General features: G+C 53.9%; 1 protein-coding gene across 6 annotated transcripts in view; it reads left to right on the forward strand.

Moving 5' to 3' along the window:
- IQSEC3 (IQ motif and Sec7 domain ArfGEF 3) overlaps positions 1–17,898 on the forward strand; it is a 114,042-nt gene that overhangs the window by 86,853 nt on the left and 9,291 nt on the right. For 5 of the 6 annotated variants that reach the window (XM_032159219.2, XM_058442819.1, XM_032159221.2 and 2 more), the window contains 7 exons: positions 3,971–4,093; positions 4,474–4,640; positions 9,167–9,306; positions 10,585–10,710; positions 12,515–12,614; positions 12,810–12,971; positions 16,863–16,955. In XM_032159219.2, the coding sequence (XP_032015110.1) occupies positions 3,971–4,093; positions 4,474–4,640; positions 9,167–9,306; positions 10,585–10,710; positions 12,515–12,614; positions 12,810–12,971; positions 16,863–16,955 (911 nt within the window). The remainder of the gene's footprint in view (positions 1–3,970; positions 4,094–4,473; positions 4,641–9,166; positions 9,307–10,584; positions 10,711–12,514; positions 12,615–12,809; positions 12,972–16,862; positions 16,956–17,898) is intronic. The other variant, XM_058442818.1, reaches the window with a different exon arrangement.

Here is a 17,898-nt window from a genome sequence, read left to right on the forward strand (position 1 = left end):
AGGGCAGCAAAGAAGGCTGGAAAGTGGGGATTAGGAGTGCTGGTAGACGCTGCAAAAGAAGAGAAGCGACAGGACAGAGAGTGAGAGAAGGGGAGGGAGCAAAAGAGGGCAGGGTGCAGGCAGAAGCTTCTGCCCCGGGAGTGAACAGAGGAGGCTCATGCTGGAGAGGACCAAGGCTTATAGGCGCTTCCAGGGGGACAGGGGACAGGGACCCTGGAATGAGCAGGGCTTATGGTAGACAGCACAGTCCCACCCCAGCCACCTTCCCCAGGATGACACAGGCCCCAACAGGAAGGCAAACAGTGATCAGTGATTCCCCCAGAGGAGGGTGGGGATGAAGCCACCGGCCAGCCAGGAGTGCTGCTGTGGTCGTCTGCCCCCTTCTTCCCCCTGCCGTTGGGAGCATCTGCAGTGCTTCAGAGATGGTGGGTGCCTCTGGGTCCCAGTCCTGAGAAGTCACCTGGTCCAACCCCCAGCTCTCCAGCGAGGAAGTGGCCTCCTCCGGCAGGAGGGTAGAGGGTCCCACCACTCAGCACAGCTTCCTCCCTTCCAGCTAGGGATTTCACAGCCAGAAAATGTCATTTTTCCCCAGGGTCTGAGAAACCCAGAATAGCACCTGTTCATGAAACACAGATACCCTGTGATGGCAAATGCAGTGAAGGGAGGAAGGCAGAACGGCAGGTGCATAGCCAGGGAAAGAACTACACCTGCTATGCCTCCATCCACCCCTCCCTCACCACCCCCACGCAAAAGCAGCCCCGATAGCTAGGTGGGGACCCATGCCCCTGTGGACTGCTGCCTCGTGGCCTGTGAGTTGCTGGACTCACTTTAAAAGCCACAGTGAGGCCCACCCTTGCACTCAGCTCAGTCTTTGGTTTCACGATTTAGGAACAACCTGGAGATCTTGCAGAGAATGCTGATTCCCAGGCCTTGCCCCCAAATATTCTAATTTGCTGGGTCTGGGGTGGGGTCCAGCGAGCTGCATTTCAACAAGCCACCTTATGACTTGGCTGTGGGGTCCTGAGAGCACACACTGGAAGATGTTGGATGAGAGGCCCTTCCAGCTCCACAGCCCGTGTCGGCCCCTGCAGCCCTCCCCGCTTCGAGGCCCACGAGGGGTGTATTCAACTCCCATCCTGTGGGCCGACCTTTCAACCTGGCTGCTGCTCCCATCCCGGTCCTCGGCTCTCAGGCTCTCGGCTCACTACTGGGCTTTTAGCAGCAGCCCTGAGCAAGTGAACGGCTGCTCGTCACCTGAGTGAAGGGCTGGAAACTGGGCCATCGTGCTTGGCCGGGCAGATCCCCCCCTCACCAGCTGCTCCCGCTGCCTCCTGCGGCAGTCTGTCCCCACGGTGCCCTGGGCCTCCCGGCACCCCCACCATTGCAGGGTGAGACCTGGCCCACAGCTCTGGGGCAGAAGGCACTCAGAGAGAGGCTGTGGGAGGAACGCGGATGTGGGAAGCCGGGTGCCACGACCTCAGCGTTCAGAAACAGGGAAGGGGTGGGGTGCATGACAGATGCGGGCAAGTCCTGGGGAGCAGCAGGATGCCACTCAGAGGGACCAAGGGCCATTCTGGGGCCCTCTGAGGACCCAGGCCTCTTTCTTGGCCTCATAAGAGTCAGCGCCCCTGGGCTGAGAGGATGGGATCTGGCCGCTCCATGCGGCCCCCACCACAGTCCGCGGCGCACTTCACATCTTCGTCTCTACCAGACTTCTTCTGTCTCTTCCTCTTCCCCTCCTGTCCCTCTCTCCTCGTGTCTCTCTGTCTTTCCCCCTTCCTCCCTCTGTCTCTGTTTTTCGCTTCTTCTTTGTCTCACTCTCCGGTCTTGCTCCCTTTTTGGGAATTCTCTCCTGCCTTTGCCTCCCTGCCTGTCTCTCCCTTTCTCTCCTTGCTCTCTGTCTGTCTAATTAGACTTTCCTTGTCCTTCGCTGCCCCTTTCCATCTCTCTGGCCCACATGCTCTGACTCCCTTGCTGCGTGACCACACTGGTTCACCTCCTCCAGGCTCTGTCTCTGTACCCATCGGACCACAGACCCTTGGTCACGAGCCCCGGACATGTCACTGTGTGGCTCTGCTGTGCCCAGTTGCTGACTCCTGATGGGCTGGGCTACGGGAACACACGGATGTGGCCGCATAGGGCCTTTGGCACTCACGTACAGCTGCAGAGGGTGCAGGGTGGAGGTGAGGAGGGCCAGCGGGAAATCAGAGCAGCCTCTCGCCTGGCTGGCCCTGGAGGCCCCTGTTCCCCAGCCGGCAGCTCAACCTCGAATGCCCTGATCCTGGTGCTGCCGATTCTCATGCTTGGGCAAGATGCTGGCCTCCACCCCTAGCCCCACCCTCACCTGCCCACTGTCCCGGCCAGCAAGCCTGAGAGGGGTGGGCTTTGACCAAGCCAAGGACAACTCACAGCCTGAAAGATGGCCATGGGCCCTGCCTTCGGGAGGAGGGAAAAGGAAAGAGGAGGACAGACTCCCAGGCGCCCCCTCCCTTCCTAAGAGTCTTTGGTGATGCGCTTTCCTCCTTGTTCTCCCCAGAAAACTGTGGGAGGCGGAGTCCACGGACCACCAGGCCCTGACCACCTCCACTGTGGTGTCTCCCCTTGTTTTCTCCTAAAAACTGACGGCAGAGTTGGGGGTCTCCAAGTCTTCTAGGCAGTGGGCACAGAATGGAAGCTGAGGTCATGGAGGAAGTGGGTCCTCAGAGCTCATGTCACCATCACAGGGCCACTCAGCAGGCGTTTTCTGTGCCCTTGATGTGCTGGGCAGGCAGGCCAGGGGACCATCGGAGCAGAGTGGGACTGCTTGCCAGCAGTGGGCAGTGTCAGGGGCAGTGTGCAGGGGCTGTGCCAGAGCCGGTGGGAGGAGACTGGGGTGAGTGGGTGTAGAGTGGGCAAACGTCAGCTCCAAGAGCCCAATCTAACGCGCTTGGTCTGCGTCTCCCAAAGGGAGAGCAACGCCCAGGGGACATTGTGTCCCCTGCTTTGCCAGGCCTGGACTCCTGCCTTGCTGCACATGGCCGTGGGGACAGGGCACCCCAAAGGAGGGTGAGGCAGGGTGAGGGGACTGGGAGGGTTCGGCCTCAGACCCTGCAGTGCAGAGTGCCCTGGATCGGGCTAGACCAGAGGAAGGCGCCTGCTTAGCTGGGGGAACTGGCATGTGACCACACACACACACACACACACACACACACACACTGAAGCTCGGGATATTCACAGGCAAACCCCCCAGGGTGGGAGGCAGCATTTCAGAGGTAGCAAGGCCCTTGGGGAGCAGGGACTCCAGCCTCCTCCCTTTTCAGAAGGTCACACAGAGGCCCCAGGAGTGAGTGGGCGAGCCAGAGTCACACCAAGTTCGCAGGAGGGCCCGGACCAGAATCTGGCCCTGCGTGTCACGCTGTCCCCTCACGTTAAGCTCCCACCACAGCCTCCCCTGAGGGCTGGGGCAGCTGCGGGGAGCGGGGCTGCAGAAAGCCCCAGGGGCTTGAGGGGCTCTGCTCCAACTATTCAGCCTGCAGCAGAAGGGATCCAAGGTAGGACTCAGCCCCCTCAAGACCTAAATGAGAAAGTGAAATTTAAACCTGCAAGAAACACAGGCTCCTAGCAGTTCTCTGAAAGAACAGAAGAATCTATGTGTTTACTGTATTATTTATGTTGAAAGCTTTGCTTGGGATACTCTGAGGTTAAGAAGGAAGGAATTGGGATTTGGAGTCGGAAGATCCGAGTTCAGCCTCCCTCCACCCCTGTGTCCTGGGCCACCAAAGCCTCTCCTGGCCTCAGGGTTTGCTCCGAAAGGGCTACTGTGGCAGGTGAGAGGAGACGGTCCTCTTGGGGCATTAAAGGGAGACCCCCGGGGGTGAGTAGCCTGAGGGGCCCTGCACCTGTCCTGGCTGGGAACGGAGGCCAGCGGGAATGGGTGTTGGAGGGTGCTTAGGGGGCCGTCTGACCTCACACCCTCCCTGCCTGCCCTCAGCTGCGTGGTGGACGAGATGGACTTCTCCAGCATGGAGCTGGACGAGGCCCTGCGCAAGTTCCAGGCACACATCCGTGTCCAGGGGGAGGCCCAGAAGGTGGAGCGGCTCATCGAGGCCTTCAGGTAAGGCCACTTCCCAGCTCCACTCCCCAGCAGACCCCAGGGTGGGGAAGCCGGGCTGCTGTGAGCCTGGGAGACAGGAGATGCTATCAGGAGGGTTGGACATTGGGCCAGAAACACCCCTTCTGGTGTGGGCAGGAGGATGGGCTGGGGAGAAAGGAGTGAAGGGAAGAAAAGGGACCGATCCCTTGAGCTCCCCAGGCTGGAAATGTGGGGCATTTCGGGGTGTGGGGAAGAAGACCAGAGTATGGGACAGACACTGGTCTCCCTGGACCTGAAGACTTCGGAGAGCTGGGATACCCCCTGGACACCCCCCTCCTTTGTTGGGCCCGGGGGAGGGTGGGCCGGGGCTCAGCGTCCACTCTGCCTCTGACCCCCCACAGCCAGCGCTACTGCATGTGCAACCCCGAAGTGGTGCAGCAGTTCCACAACCCCGACACCATCTTCATCCTCGCCTTCGCCATCATCCTCCTCAACACCGACATGTACAGCCCCAACATCAAGCCTGACCGGAAGATGATGCTGGAGGACTTCATCCGAAACCTTCGAGGTGAGGACGTGGGCGCCGGGGCAGGAGGGGCAAGGCCATGGCTCAGGCCCCGTTCTGTGCAGCGTGCATTCTATATGAGTCTGAGCCGCTATCACAGATCGTCACCTGCTCTCTGGGCCTGGTCACCCATAGCAAGCTGGGAACATTCCTTGTGAGCCAGGTGGCTGGGGAGTTTCCGGCATGCAGCCTGCCACCGCACCGCTCTACCAAACAGCAAGCGCCCTTGGGCAGTGCCTCTTGCCCTCCGTGGAACATGGTTGGCCTCTAGGCCCCTGACACCAGAGCTGGTGGCTCAAGTGGTGCCAGCCCTTCCCCTCCACAACTTACGAGGAAGGAGCCAGGAGCAGGGCCTTCAGGTCCTAGGTCCATTCAAGTCAGCAGATAACTGTATGGCACCAGCCGGCAAGTCTTTCTCTCATCAATGCAGTGCACTGCCTGGCAGGAGCAAACCAGGACTGGCAGAGTGTGATGTGTGCTCAACTTTTTTTTTTTTTTTACCCTTTAAAAGAATCAAAGTTATACATCCACATAATTTAATAAAGTCAAATAATCCTACAAGGCTTATCACTGAAAAAAATGAGTCCCTGCCCCTCTCACCACTCACCTTCTCCAGAGGCAACAACTTGTGACTTTTTTTTAGCTATTTGCCTTTCTTCTGTATCAATAAACCACAGGCTTCTGCTTCTTTGTTTTTTTCTATCCCTTTTTTTAACTGGCATAAAGCCCAGACTGTGAGTGTGTAAGCCTGAAGTTTGATGAATGTGTACGGTCATGTGCACTGTGTCATCACACCCAGATCCTGATCTGGATCATTTTCACCTGCCCAGAATGTTCTCTCCTGTCCCGTCCCAGTCAATACCTTTGCCCAAGAGTAACAACTAGTCTGCCTTTTATCACCATTGACGAGTCCCGCCAGTCCTTGAACTTCATCTAAATAGGGCCATACAGTATTTATACTTTGGTATCTGGTCTCTTTTATACACTGCTCCTTGTTAATTATTACTTCTGTCGCCCGGGCTGGAGTGCAGTGGTGCAATCTCAGCTCACTGCAACCTCCACCTCCCAGGTTCAAGCAATTCTTATGGCTCAGCCTCCCAAGTAGCTGGGATTACAGGCGTGCACCACCACACCCAGCTAATTTTTATATTTTTAGAACAGATGAGGTTTCACCATGTTGAACAGGCTGGTTTTGAACTCCCAACCTCAGACGATCCGCCTGCCTCATCCTCCCAAAGTGCTGGGATTACAGGCATGAGCCACCATGCCTGGCCCTTGTTAATTATTTTTATTTTAAGCATTATCTATTAATTCCCCATTATAGAATGTAAGGATTTAGCCCTCTTTCATCCACCTTCCCCGACCCATCCCACTCACGTCAGTGCTCATGTTATTAAGGCTCTGCACACACTCCAAAGCTGAGTCTGCAAGTGCAGAATGATTGCAGCTCCCTTCTATCTATACTTTCCTTGGAGTTAATGCTTCTCTTTCCATTTGCTTAACTCTCTGAGGACCTCCCCTGATTCATCCCTAACTTCCCACCCTACGTGTCAAGCTCCTCTCCATACACCCAGACCCGGAAGGTGGTGCAGGAGCGTCATCTTCCGGGAGCCTCTGGTCCTGCTCCAGTCTGGACAGTGGCCGGGCCAGGGCACAGCCAGCATCCTGGGCCCTCCTTCCCTTGCTCTCATGATAGATTGCTGCTTCCTGCATGTCACAGCTTCCTCATTTTTCGTTTACTTCCAGAGAAAAGGCCATTTTTGAGAACTTGCATTTCTGAATGTATCTTTTTCTGTCTTTGCCCTTGGTTGGGAGTTTGGCTGGGGATAGAATTCCAGCCTCAAAACACGCCAATCGGGATTTCAAAGGCATTGCTGCATTGTCCTTTAGCTGCCAGTGCTGCTCTGCCATCCCAGCTGCTGGCCTTTTGTCTGTTACTCTTTCTCTCTCTCTGAAAGCTTGCAGGTTCTTCTGTCTGCCCTTCGTGTTCTGGATGTTCACAGTGATGTGCGTTGCTACAGTTCTTCTTCCATCCACCATGCCCAGCGCCGGACTGGTTCTTTCCATCTAGAACCTCATGTCCTCTGGTCATGGGAAGTTTTCTTAAATGTTGTATTTGATCATTTCTGCCCTCCAGTTTCTCTGGACTCTCTTTCTTGAACTCCTGCTATTCTGTTGGTGGATCTCCTAGTCTGATCCTCGTGACTTTTATAGTTTTCTACCTGCCATCTTTGTTTACTGCCTTGACTTTCTGGAAAATGTCCCTCAGTGCCGTCTTTCGTGTCTCCTACCAAGTTTTTCATTCATGCTGTCATATTTTTCATTCTCAATAGCTCTCTTTTGTCCTCTCGATGTTCCTCTTTTATAGCATTTTATTCTTGCTTTGTAGATGCAGTATCTTCTCTCATCTCGGCGAAGATATTAATATTGGTTTGTTTGTTTTTCTCCCTGCTTGCCTCTATTTCTTTTTTTTTTTTTTTTGAGACGGAGTCTCGCTCCTTCGCCCAGGCTGGAGTGCAGTGGCGCGATCTCGGCTCACTGCAAGCTCCGCCTCCTGGGTTCACGCCATTCTCCTGCCTCAGCCTCTCCGAGTAGCTGGGACTACAGGCGCCCGCCACCACGCCCGGCTAATTTTTTTGTACTTTTAGTAGAGTCGGGGTTTCACCGTGGTCTCGATCTCCTGACCTCGTGATCCTCGGCCTCCCAAAGTGCTGAGATTACAAGCGTGAGCCACCGCGCCTGGCCGCCTCTATTTCTTCTGGAGTCCTTTCTTCTGTTTTTTCCCATATTTCTTTCTCTTTCCTGGTATAGACTTTCCAAATACAGTTGATGAAATCTGGTTGTTCATTCATATTTAAGAGTGAGCCACCAGAAAGCTGATGAATGACTCTGTGAACACAGGTGGAAGCTGCTGGCTGCTGGGCTTTCTTGTAGGGTGATTTAGTTCAGCCATTTCACTGGGAGACCCCCACTGCAGTATCTGGAGATATTTTTTTCTTGTTTTGCCTGATACCCAGAAGATAAATGTCCAATCTGTTGCCCAGAATGTATGATTCTGGCTGCCAGAGCTCTGAGGTCTTTAAGTGGGAAGTGGGGTTGAGGGTTAATATATAGGTATCAACTTCACCCCCAGTTTTCAGCAGAGTCTCACCCTTGGCTGGGTGTGGGGCCCCTCATCTCAGAGTTCCAGAGAATGGACCCCCAGTCTTCTGCGGGAGTGAGGAGGGGACAGGGAAGCCCAGCAGCTTTCTAACCCATTTTCAACCTGTTTTCCTATTTCCAGCCCACCTTCACCTTCGCTTTTAGGGGCTGCTGTTACCACCAGCTCTAAGCCCTTTGGTGGCTGTGTGGTGTTCGAGTGGCTTCTAGCCTCTCTCCTGGTCTAGGTTTCAGCTTTCTCAGGTTTGCTAAATCCATCCATGTATTTATCCACTTGCCAGGTCCTGGGGTGCCTGTGCCTTTGCTCCTGTTCTCTGTCTTTGTGGGTTTATGCTTTTCTAAAAGATTCCTTTCTCCCGAGTATTCAGAAGCAGAGGAGGCAGGCAGCCTGCCACCTTGAAGTGGGGGCATCCATATACTCAGCCTTTCTCCTTGCTTTTTCTTACCCGCAGCCTGATTTCTTTCAGCCTCCTGGGCTGCTGCATGGCTCATTTGCCTGACTTTAAAACCAAGTTCAGATGTGGAAAAAGCCAGAACAGGCAGGGAGCTGTGCGTGGAAGGCATGGTGTCCTTTCAGTAGCTGGGAACACTCCTTTGAGAGATGCTTGCCAAAGTTGTTTTATTTTTAATTTTTCCTTCTTATAAAAGAAGCGTATAGTCATTAAAGAAAGATTTGGAAATAGTAGAAAGAAGATATTTTAATCGCCTGTTTCTCCAAAAGAAATGTGTTTTCTTGTTGGCATATTTCCTGCCAGTGTTTTTTTGTTGCCCGAGGTTTATCATTACTATGAAGCAGGAGGTGGGACAGGGGTGTCCTCGCCTGCATTGCCAGGGGTCTGTCTGCTCCCCCACTGCTCCCAGTGAGGGAGGAATCTCTTCAAAGACTAAGCCCTCAACGCCATGCTCCCTACTAGAGGGGAGAGGAGAGCCCAGGGGGAGGAAGATCCAAAAGAGAATGAAACAGAACCTCCTTATGAGCGCTGGAGCGGTGGGGCAGAGCTGGGGGGTGAGACAAACACAAGGAAGACGACAGAACTGCAGAGGCACAGAGGGTTAGCAGGAACATGGAGGCTGTATTTGCCACCAGGAAAGAGGCCTGGGAGGTGGGCGCGAAGACTCTGGTTGAGGAACATCAGGAGGTGAGGCAGGAAATGTGTGTTGGGGCCATATCATATCATTAGTTTTGATGCCTGGCTAAGGAACTTGTTCTTAATTGAATGGGTATGAGGCACCAGCCATTGAAGGCATGGCAAAAGCAAGGCCACCCCGGGGAGCTCCAGGCTGGATGGGGGTCTCTTCTGTCTGGCTCCAGGGCTCTGACACCCTCCCTCCCAACCCCACCACCGCCCCTGCCCACTCCACGTTGTTAGGTGTGGACGATGGCGCTGACATCCCCAGGGAGCTGGTGGTAGGCATCTATGAGAGGATACAGCAGAAGGAGCTCAAGTCCAATGAGGACCACGTCACGTACGTCACCAAGGTGGAGAAGTCCATTGTGGGCATGAAGACAGTGAGTGTCCACAAGCCGCCTATCTCCCGTCTCCTTTCCTTTCTTTCTTCCTGGCATCTCCTCCCATTCTCCTCCTTACCTTTCCAAAACTCTTTTTTCGTGTTCATTCACGTGATAGTTCTGGAGTACCTACTGTGTGCCGGACACTGCATCTCTTTTTTTTTTTCTGGCCTGATTTCCTCATTGCCTCTTGCCACCAGATACTGCAGCAGGAGAGACGGAGATGAGATGTCAAGAAGGACTGCCCAGTGCTCTAGGGTGGAAGCATCTGGGTGGCCAGATGAGATTTAGTATGCCTCTCCTAGGACAGCATGACTACCAGGCATTCCTGGATGGTCCTGATGAGTAGAAGGCAGGAAATGGGCTCAGTAGGCTCTAGGCTGTGGCATCGCCGTAGATTTGCCCTATTGGTAGTGACCTGTGTCCCAGGCAGCATGTTCCAAGCCTGCCATGATTTTTAAAGTGGGCCTCCTCTGTAGGCTACTACACTTTATACTATAAAGGATGTCATGGGGGTTCCAGTTCCTCCCCCTCATATTGTTGCCTCAGGGGACGGTGTGGGAGAGTTTGGAGACCTCTTCTGAGGCTCTGCACCGGGTTCCGTCCACCCAGTCTGTGCAGGGACAGCCTTTTCTGCTTTCAGAGCCTTTATTGCTGAGGTCTTAGCATCTGTCGGGTTGCAAGCAACTGGTTTGTCTTACACGCTGGAGTAGATGCCAGGTGTCTCTGTGATCCCGTCACTCTTGCACACTTGCATCTGTGCAGTAGAGAAGGGGTGGAGGTGTCATATCTGCAGGCTGCAGCCTGGGACAGGGATGCTGTCAAGGTTATGGAGGGAAGCAGGTTGACAGTGGCTGGACTGGAACAGCCTGAAAGCTCTTCTCAATTTCCTATTCCTGGCCCTCTATCACCTCATTTACTGTGGCTTAGTGGACCCCTTCTCCTCTGGCCGTGCTCCCCAAGAAGCATGACAGGGATGAGCCCTGGGACAGGGGGTGAGCATGTGAGGGAAAGAGCCTCAGACAAGGAGAGAGAAGGATGAGAGTCAAGTCCAGGCCCCACCACAGAACCGGGGCCCCTCCCCTCCCTCCACAGAACCGGGGCCCCTCCCCTCCCCTCCCTCCACAGAACCGGGGCCCCTCCCCTCCCCTCCCTCCACAGAACCGGAGCCCCTCCCCTCTCCCTGGGCCCCCGTCTCCTCTTCTGGAAAATGGGCGCGTAGGTGGGGAGGCCTGGAGGCCTCTGGTCTCACCTGCTGAGCGCCACGCCCGCGTGCAGGTGCTGTCGGTGCCCCACCGCCGCCTGGTGTGCTGCAGCCGGCTCTTTGAGGTGACGGATGTGAACAAGCTGCAGAAGCAGGCGGCGCATCAGAGGGAGGTGTTCCTGTTCAATGACCTGCTGGTGGTGAGTGGCCCCCGCTCCGGGACTGGGCTGGGCTGGGGCTGCCTGCCGCCCTGATCAGCCTGGGCAGGGTCCCTGAAGTGGGCAGGAAAGGACGCCCAGAGGTTTCAGACAGAATGCCTGTTCGGTGGGACGGATCTGCCTTCATGGTGCTTTCACACCGTGGGCGTGAGGGGGCTCAGGCAGACATGCTAATTCCTACATCGTAAGTCATGACACCGAGACGTCAGATGATCTGCTCATGGTTGCACAAACTGTTAACAAACTAGATCCCAGACCACTGGCCTCTCCACGTTACAGGAAGTCCCGGGCAGGGAGTGCACAGGGCTGTGCCTCACACCCCAGGGCCTGGAACAGGGCCTAGGCGAGGCTGGTGTATCTGTGTGTGTGCTCGCACGCACACATACACACATCTGTACCCACAGATACTTTTTTTGCTCTTTAAAAACAAGTATCCATTCAACAAATATTTAATGTGTTGACCATGTGCCAGGCATCATTGTAGGTCTGGAAAACTGGTGAGCAGGACTGGAGCAGGGCTTGTGTCTCCCTCGCACCGGCCCTCTCTATCCGTGAGCCACGTTGGCACTGCCTCTAAAGTGATCACAAGCCTGAACGACCTCTCACCACCTCCACTACTACAGTCTTAGTGCGCACCTGGTACATTCAGTCAACCACATCAGCCTCCACACGGCTCTCCCCACCTCTAGGGTTCACCCCCCGAGAGCAGCAGCATGATCTCTCTGGGGTGCACATTAGGCCGTGTCCCCCTCCCCTAACCTGCCTCCCTGCCCTCTTCTCAGCCCTGTGAGCCGCCTGCCTCCTGTGGGCCAGGCCTTTGTACTTGCTGCTCCTTCTTGCAAAGCTCCTCCAGACCTTGCACCCTCCTCTTGCCTTCCTGGCCTCCTTCTTTTCATTCAAGTCTCAAATCATTTTTGATTCCTTACCCTATTTCATTTTCTTCAAAACACTTAGCACCTTGGTTTTGTTTTTTTGCTGTTATGCTTTATTGTTTGATCACCTGATGGACGCTGTGACACTCTACATTCCATAAGCACCTTAAGGGCAGGGGCTCTGTCCTGAGTTCTGCTGTATCTCCAGGGTTCAGCTCACAGAAGGTGCTGAATATAAATTTGTTTATTAAGCAACCAGATGACTTTACTAAAATGAGCTTTCATTGTAGTAGGGGAGGGAGATAGAAAATAATTAAGAAACAGACAAACAAGATAATATCAGATTGGGGGAAGGCACTATGAAGGCCACAAACCAGGTGATAGTACGGAGAGTGACTGGAGTTAAGGGCCAGGTTTGGGTTTGTTTTGGTTTGTTTTTTAGAGGAGGTGGTCCAGGAAGGCATCTCTAAGGAGGTAGCATTTGAGACTTAAGTAATGAGGGTAACGCAGCCGTGCAAAAAGCTGCCGGGAGAGCTGTGGAGTGGGAAGAGTGTATGCGAGGGGCCCACAGTGGAACTGAGCTTGCCCTTCTCAAGCTACAGCAGGGAGGACACCGTGGCCTGGGCAGAAGGCCAGAGTAAGGCAAGGACCACATCAGGTGGGTTTTACAGACCAGCTCAGGCCCCATGGCTTGGCTTCTAAGTACAGAGGGAATAACCACTGTAGGGTTTTGTGCAGTGAAGAAGCACATTTTGGTATAGCGTGTGTACATATATGTATATCTGTACCTGTATGTGCACATTCATCACTGCGTGGGTTTACTTGTGTGATCATGCATCCCCCGGGTGTTTGTGCATCCATGTGTCCATGAGCGTCTGCTCATCAGTCCATGCCTATTTCCCTCTCCTGAACAGATCCTCAAACTTTGCCCGAAGAAGAAGAGCTCCTCCACGTACACCTTCTGCAAGTCAGTTGGCCTCCTGGGCATGCAGTTCCACCTCTTTGAGAACGAGTGTAAGTATTTGACAGTCAGTGTAAGTCTTTCAGAAGGAACAAATGAATGAAATGGCTGGGGCGAGTTGAGGGAGAGGGGCTAGACAGCAGAGTGGATGGAGGCACGAGATCCCATGCCCTCCTCATGTCTGGCTGGCTCCAGCCCTCGGCTGCTGCTGCTCACAGCCCACTGGGGGCCTGGGGTCTGCTTTCCAGATTACTCTCATGGCATCACACTGGTGACCCCGCTCTCGGGCTCTGAGAAGAAGCAGGTGCTGCATTTCTGTGCCCTGGGCTCGGACGAGATGCAAAAGTTTGTGGAGGACCTGAAGGAGTCCATTGCTGAGGTGACGGAGCTGGAGCAGATCCGGATAGAGTGTAAGGACGCGGGTTCCCCGAGGCAGCTGGTGGGGGTTCCCATTCAGCAAGGGACAGGGGCAGCTTGAGACAGACATGCCTGACTCCAGGGAGCTGACCCCACTTCAGACCCTTCCCATCTCCAGGCCCCACCGCACCACACTCCCACAGCCCGGGTGGGAGCACCAGTTCCCGTGTTTCTTCACAATTAAAGTGAGGCTTGCTAGAGTGCACACACGTGTGTACACAGATCAGCAGGCACGTGGGGCTGCACGTGGGCCTCTTGGAACAGAGAGCTCTGCTGTTTTACCAGGATGACCAAGCGAGCTGGCCAGGCAGGCCCATGGGCTCTGGTGCTTTCCTTCCCACCAAACCGTCTGCTGTTACCTCCCCCGCTGTGGCCCAAGTCTGTACGTTGCATCTGGTTGGCCTCATTTCTTCACTCTCTTTGAATCTTGAATCATCCTTCTACTTTATTCTTTTTAAAACATTGTCATTTTGAAGAGTCTAGGCTGCCTTCTTACTATCCTGCATCTTACAGTAGTCTCTGTTCCTCTGAGGAATGCTTAGATTCTAGATTGTTCCATTCAGGCATTTTAGAGAATACGTGGGTCTCTTTCTATGTCCAGGTGGTTTACTGGCCGCTTTGGGGTTAAGGGAAGAGCGGCAAGGGCACAGAGGCTCCAGACAGCCTTTAAGGGAAGACTGAATAACAGATTCAGAAACTAAAACAGGAAGTGAAAATAGGCTTAGGCCTGCCTCTATGGCCACCTAGTTAGAAAGTGTTTCTAAATTAATATCTGCCCATTAGGCGCTAGGAAAGGCAGGGAGAGTTTTTGAGCAGGGGATCAATGTGACAGGCTGGTGCTTTTGAATCATCATGTTCGAGGCTCCTACTACACACCAAGCAGTCTATTTCTGTTCTGTGCATCCTCATAGTGACGCTGCAAGGTAGGTGCATTGACCCCACCCTACAGCTGAGGCTGGGAGGAGTTCAGCCGTGTGTCCAGGTCGTGCATGTTGGAAGCGGAGGAGCTGTCATTTTCATTTACGTTTGATTCTATACTTTCCACTCGAGAGTGAGAGAAGAGGTTCTGTTTATTTTTTCTAAGGAAACAATCTAAATCAGGGTGAAATGAGATCCATCAGACTGGACTCTAGAATTCAGGTAGCTGCTTGGTGGGGAGGGGTGCGTGGAAACTCCCTTCAATCTGTTGGCGTATTTGAGTTTGGTGGTGAAACAAACGGATTCTTTTCAAGGGCTGGACTGGATATCCCCAGAGAGGCCGCCTCTGCTGTTGTTCTGGAGCATTTTCAAGGAAGCACCTTGAAATGGCTTCACTTCTCTCATTGTCTAACTGTCCCAGATGGCTCCGCACTGCCCTGGGGGGCCGTAGCACACCAAGTGGCACCAGCATTGCTGGGAGAGGCACCTTCCCCCATCAGCCCAGGAGCAGCATGTACCCCGGTTCCCAAAGTCACAGAGGAGCAGATAGCGTCAGAATCTGTCATGTCAGGAGGTGAATATCCTCTCCTGCTGCCTCAAGGGTAAAAGAACAGGAAGAAAGGCTCATGCTTGGCCCTCAGTCTTCACCGGAGAGAAAGGGAAGGAACAGCTGAGGGAAGAGGAAGGGCAGGCCAGGGAGACAGGGAGGAAAGGAAGCCAGGAAAAAAGAAAGAAAATGAGCTGGGCTCAGTGGCTCACACCTGTAACCCTCGCACTCTGGGAACTCAGTGGCTCACAGGCTCACAGCTGTAACCCTCACATTCTGGGAACTCCGTGGCTCACAGCTGTAACCCTCACACTCTGGGAACTCCATGGCTCACAGCTGTAACCCTCACACTCTGGGAACTCAGTGGCTCACGCCTGTAACCCTCGCACTCTGGGAACTCAGTGGCTCACAGCTGTAACCCTCACACTCTGGGAAGCTCAGTGGCTCACGCCTGTAACCCTCGCACTCTGGGAACTCAGTGGCTCACACCTGTAACCCTCACACTCTGGGAACTCAGTGGCTCACACCTGTAACCGTCACACTCTGGGAACTCAGTGGCTCACAGGCTCACAGCTGTAACCCTCACACTCTGGGAAGCTCAGGAGGGAGGACGCCGCTCGAGCCCAGAAGCTCAAGAACAGCCTGGGCAACACAGCAAGGCCTCGTCTCTACAAAAAAGAAAAGAAAATGGAAAACAGTATCCTGGGAACTCAGTGGCTCACAGCTGTAACCCTCACACTCTGGGAAGCTCAGTGGCTCACGCCTGTAACCCTCGCACTCTGGGAACTCAGTGGCTCACACCTGTAACCCTCACACTCTGGGAACTCAGTGGCTCACACCTGTAACCGTCACACTCTGGGAACTCAGTGGCTCACAGGCTCACAGCTGTAACCCTCACACTCTGGGAACTCAGTGGCTCACAGCTGTAACCCTCACACTCTGGGAACTCAGTGGCTCACACCTGTAACCCTCACACTCTGGGAACTCAGTGGCTCACACCTGTAACCGTCACGCTCTGGGAACTCAGTGGCTCACAGGCTCACAGCTGTAACCCTCACACTCTGGGAAGCTCGGGAGGGAGGACGCCGCTCGAGCCCAGAAGCTCAAGAACAGCCTGGGCAACACAGCAAGGCCTCGTCTCTACAAAAAAGAAAAGAAAATGGAAAACAGTATCAGCTACCATTTACTGAGGACTAATTCTCACAACAGCTTTCCACAGTGGGTATCACGTTCCTCATTTTACAAATAAGGAAACAGGCTAAAAGCACTTAGGGAAGTTGTCCAGGTTCACAGTCAGTGACAAAACAAGGTTTGCGTCCAATGGCCCAGGACCCCTCACTTGTAATTATGATGCTAATTTCTCCAAAGCCAAGAGAGCCCCTCTGTGGGGAGAGAAACAACTCTCAGTTCAGTAGAAATATTCAGCATCGATCGATGGGCTGGTGTGATTTAGGCCATCAGGACAAATTGTTCTGGTTTGGAGGCCTACAGTTCAGTGTCCCTGGTTTCTAGACAACCAGAGAGACTGAAAATGGAGCCCAGAGAGTAGCTTTAATAAAAGAAACTTGAGTTATGTCTCCTGGAAAATAGAAGCGGGAGGAGTGATTTAATAATCATGTCAAATCTCCAAGGATGGCAGCCGGCAGTTCTGTAGCTCCACTGAGAGAAGAACAAGAAGGAAGAAGTTTCCAATCCAGTGAGAGGAATTAAAGTTGAGTACCTAGACAGATGTCCTGGCCCCGCAGCCTTGCAGCTTCCACACCCTCGGTATGGACTTTCCTTCTTGGGAGAGCTTTGAACACCTTGTGGAGGCTCAGCCGGCCGGGCAGGCTCCGTCCTCCCAGGCGCCAGGTGGAGAGGTGGGGTGTCACCCCTGTCAGCAGGCTCTGCTGTGCCAAGTGCTTTTCACACAATGTAACAAAACTGATACAGGTTGGTGCGAAAGTAATTGCGGTTTTTGCCATTACTTTCGCACGAACCTTAATACTTACGGAGTACGGGTCACTAGCCAGGCCTTGTCCTCAGTGCTTTATGTGTATCTCCCCGTGCCGTCCTCTTAATGACACCGTGAAGTGGGCATGGCTGCCCTCTCGAGTGAGGCATGGAGAGGTTGGGTAACTTGCCTAAAGCCACACAGCCAGGGAGTGTCGGAACCAGGATTCAAACCCAGGCAGTTCACCTCCCTCACATCAGCCTCTTCTGTGCCTCTCTGACGTTCAAGCAGATATGAGGATGCGGCTCCGAGGGGGTATTTAACTTGCTGCCCGGTGGTGGGGCCAGACCCGAGGTCCGTGTTTCACAGCCTGTACTGGGACCTCTCCTCCTCTTCCTCCCCTTCCCCCGGCCCCTCATTTCCTCCCTCACCTCTGTGTGGTTGAGGTTAAGGTTTCTCTTGCACACGGGCCTCTCCATTCCTTAGGGGAGCTGGAGAAGCAGCAGGGAACAAAGACACTCTCCTTCAAGCCCAGCGGAGCCCAGGGGGACCCACAGTCGAAGCAAGGATCGCCGACAGGTGAGCCCCGGCTCCGCCCAGGGTGCCAGCCCCCGTGGAGGCCACTCAGGGACCCTGGGTGTGGGTCCTGGGCAATCTGCAAGGAGAGTTGCCCATTCCCATGGCTGAGGAGTGCCAGGCTTGCCTTCTTTAATCTCATGGGCTTTCGTGGTGGGAGTGAGGAGGAAGGCAAGAGAGAAATGTGTCTGTCCATTTTGCAAACTGCAGCAGAGTTCTGGAGTCCATGTGAGATGTCACTGTCTGCCCTGGAGGAGTCAGGCAAGAGTCCTGGCATCCCGGCCCCAGCAGGGAGGCCTTCCCTCCTGCAGCCAGGCTGTCTTGACGAGGCGATGTCAAGAGAAACACCATGAGGAACACTCTCCAACCAGGCAGTGTAAGAGGGCAGGGTGACCAGAAGGATCTGCATCTTGCTCTTCTCTCTACAGTCCCTACACTAACGAGCCACAAGCACTTCCTGATCCCTGGCTCAGGTCAGCCCACCCCAAATCCAGACAGACCCTCAAACTCCACTTCTCTAGTGGTTCCTCCAATTGAATTGCTCACTCCAGCCGGGTCAAGTTGGCTCCAGAGCTGGCACCTCCTTCGGCCTGCCCCAACCTTACCCCCACCTGCAGGGAGCAGGAAAGGTTTCCACCACCTCCCCTCCACCAGCCCCAAATAAAGAGAATGAGGGGAGATGCATGAGAATTCAGTCTCATACCAGTGAAATCCCAGCAAGCCATCCACAACTGTCCACCCATTAGTTAACTCAGTCACTTACTCTCACACTCAACAAATGCTTCTTGAATGCCTGCTGCCCTTTTTTTTTTTTTTTTGAGACGGAGTCTCGCTCTGTCGCCCAGGCTGGAGTTTTTTTTTTTTTTTTTTTTTTTTTTTTTTTTTTTTTTTTTTTTTTTGCGCCCGCCACCACGCCCGGCTAATTTTTTGTATTTTTAGTAGAGAC

The sequence above is a fragment of the Hylobates moloch genome, unplaced genomic scaffold (genome assembly GCF_009828535.3).
Source record: "Hylobates moloch isolate HMO894 unplaced genomic scaffold, HMol_V3 SCAFFOLD_8, whole genome shotgun sequence".
Taxonomy (NCBI): Eukaryota; Metazoa; Chordata; class Mammalia; order Primates; family Hylobatidae; genus Hylobates; species Hylobates moloch.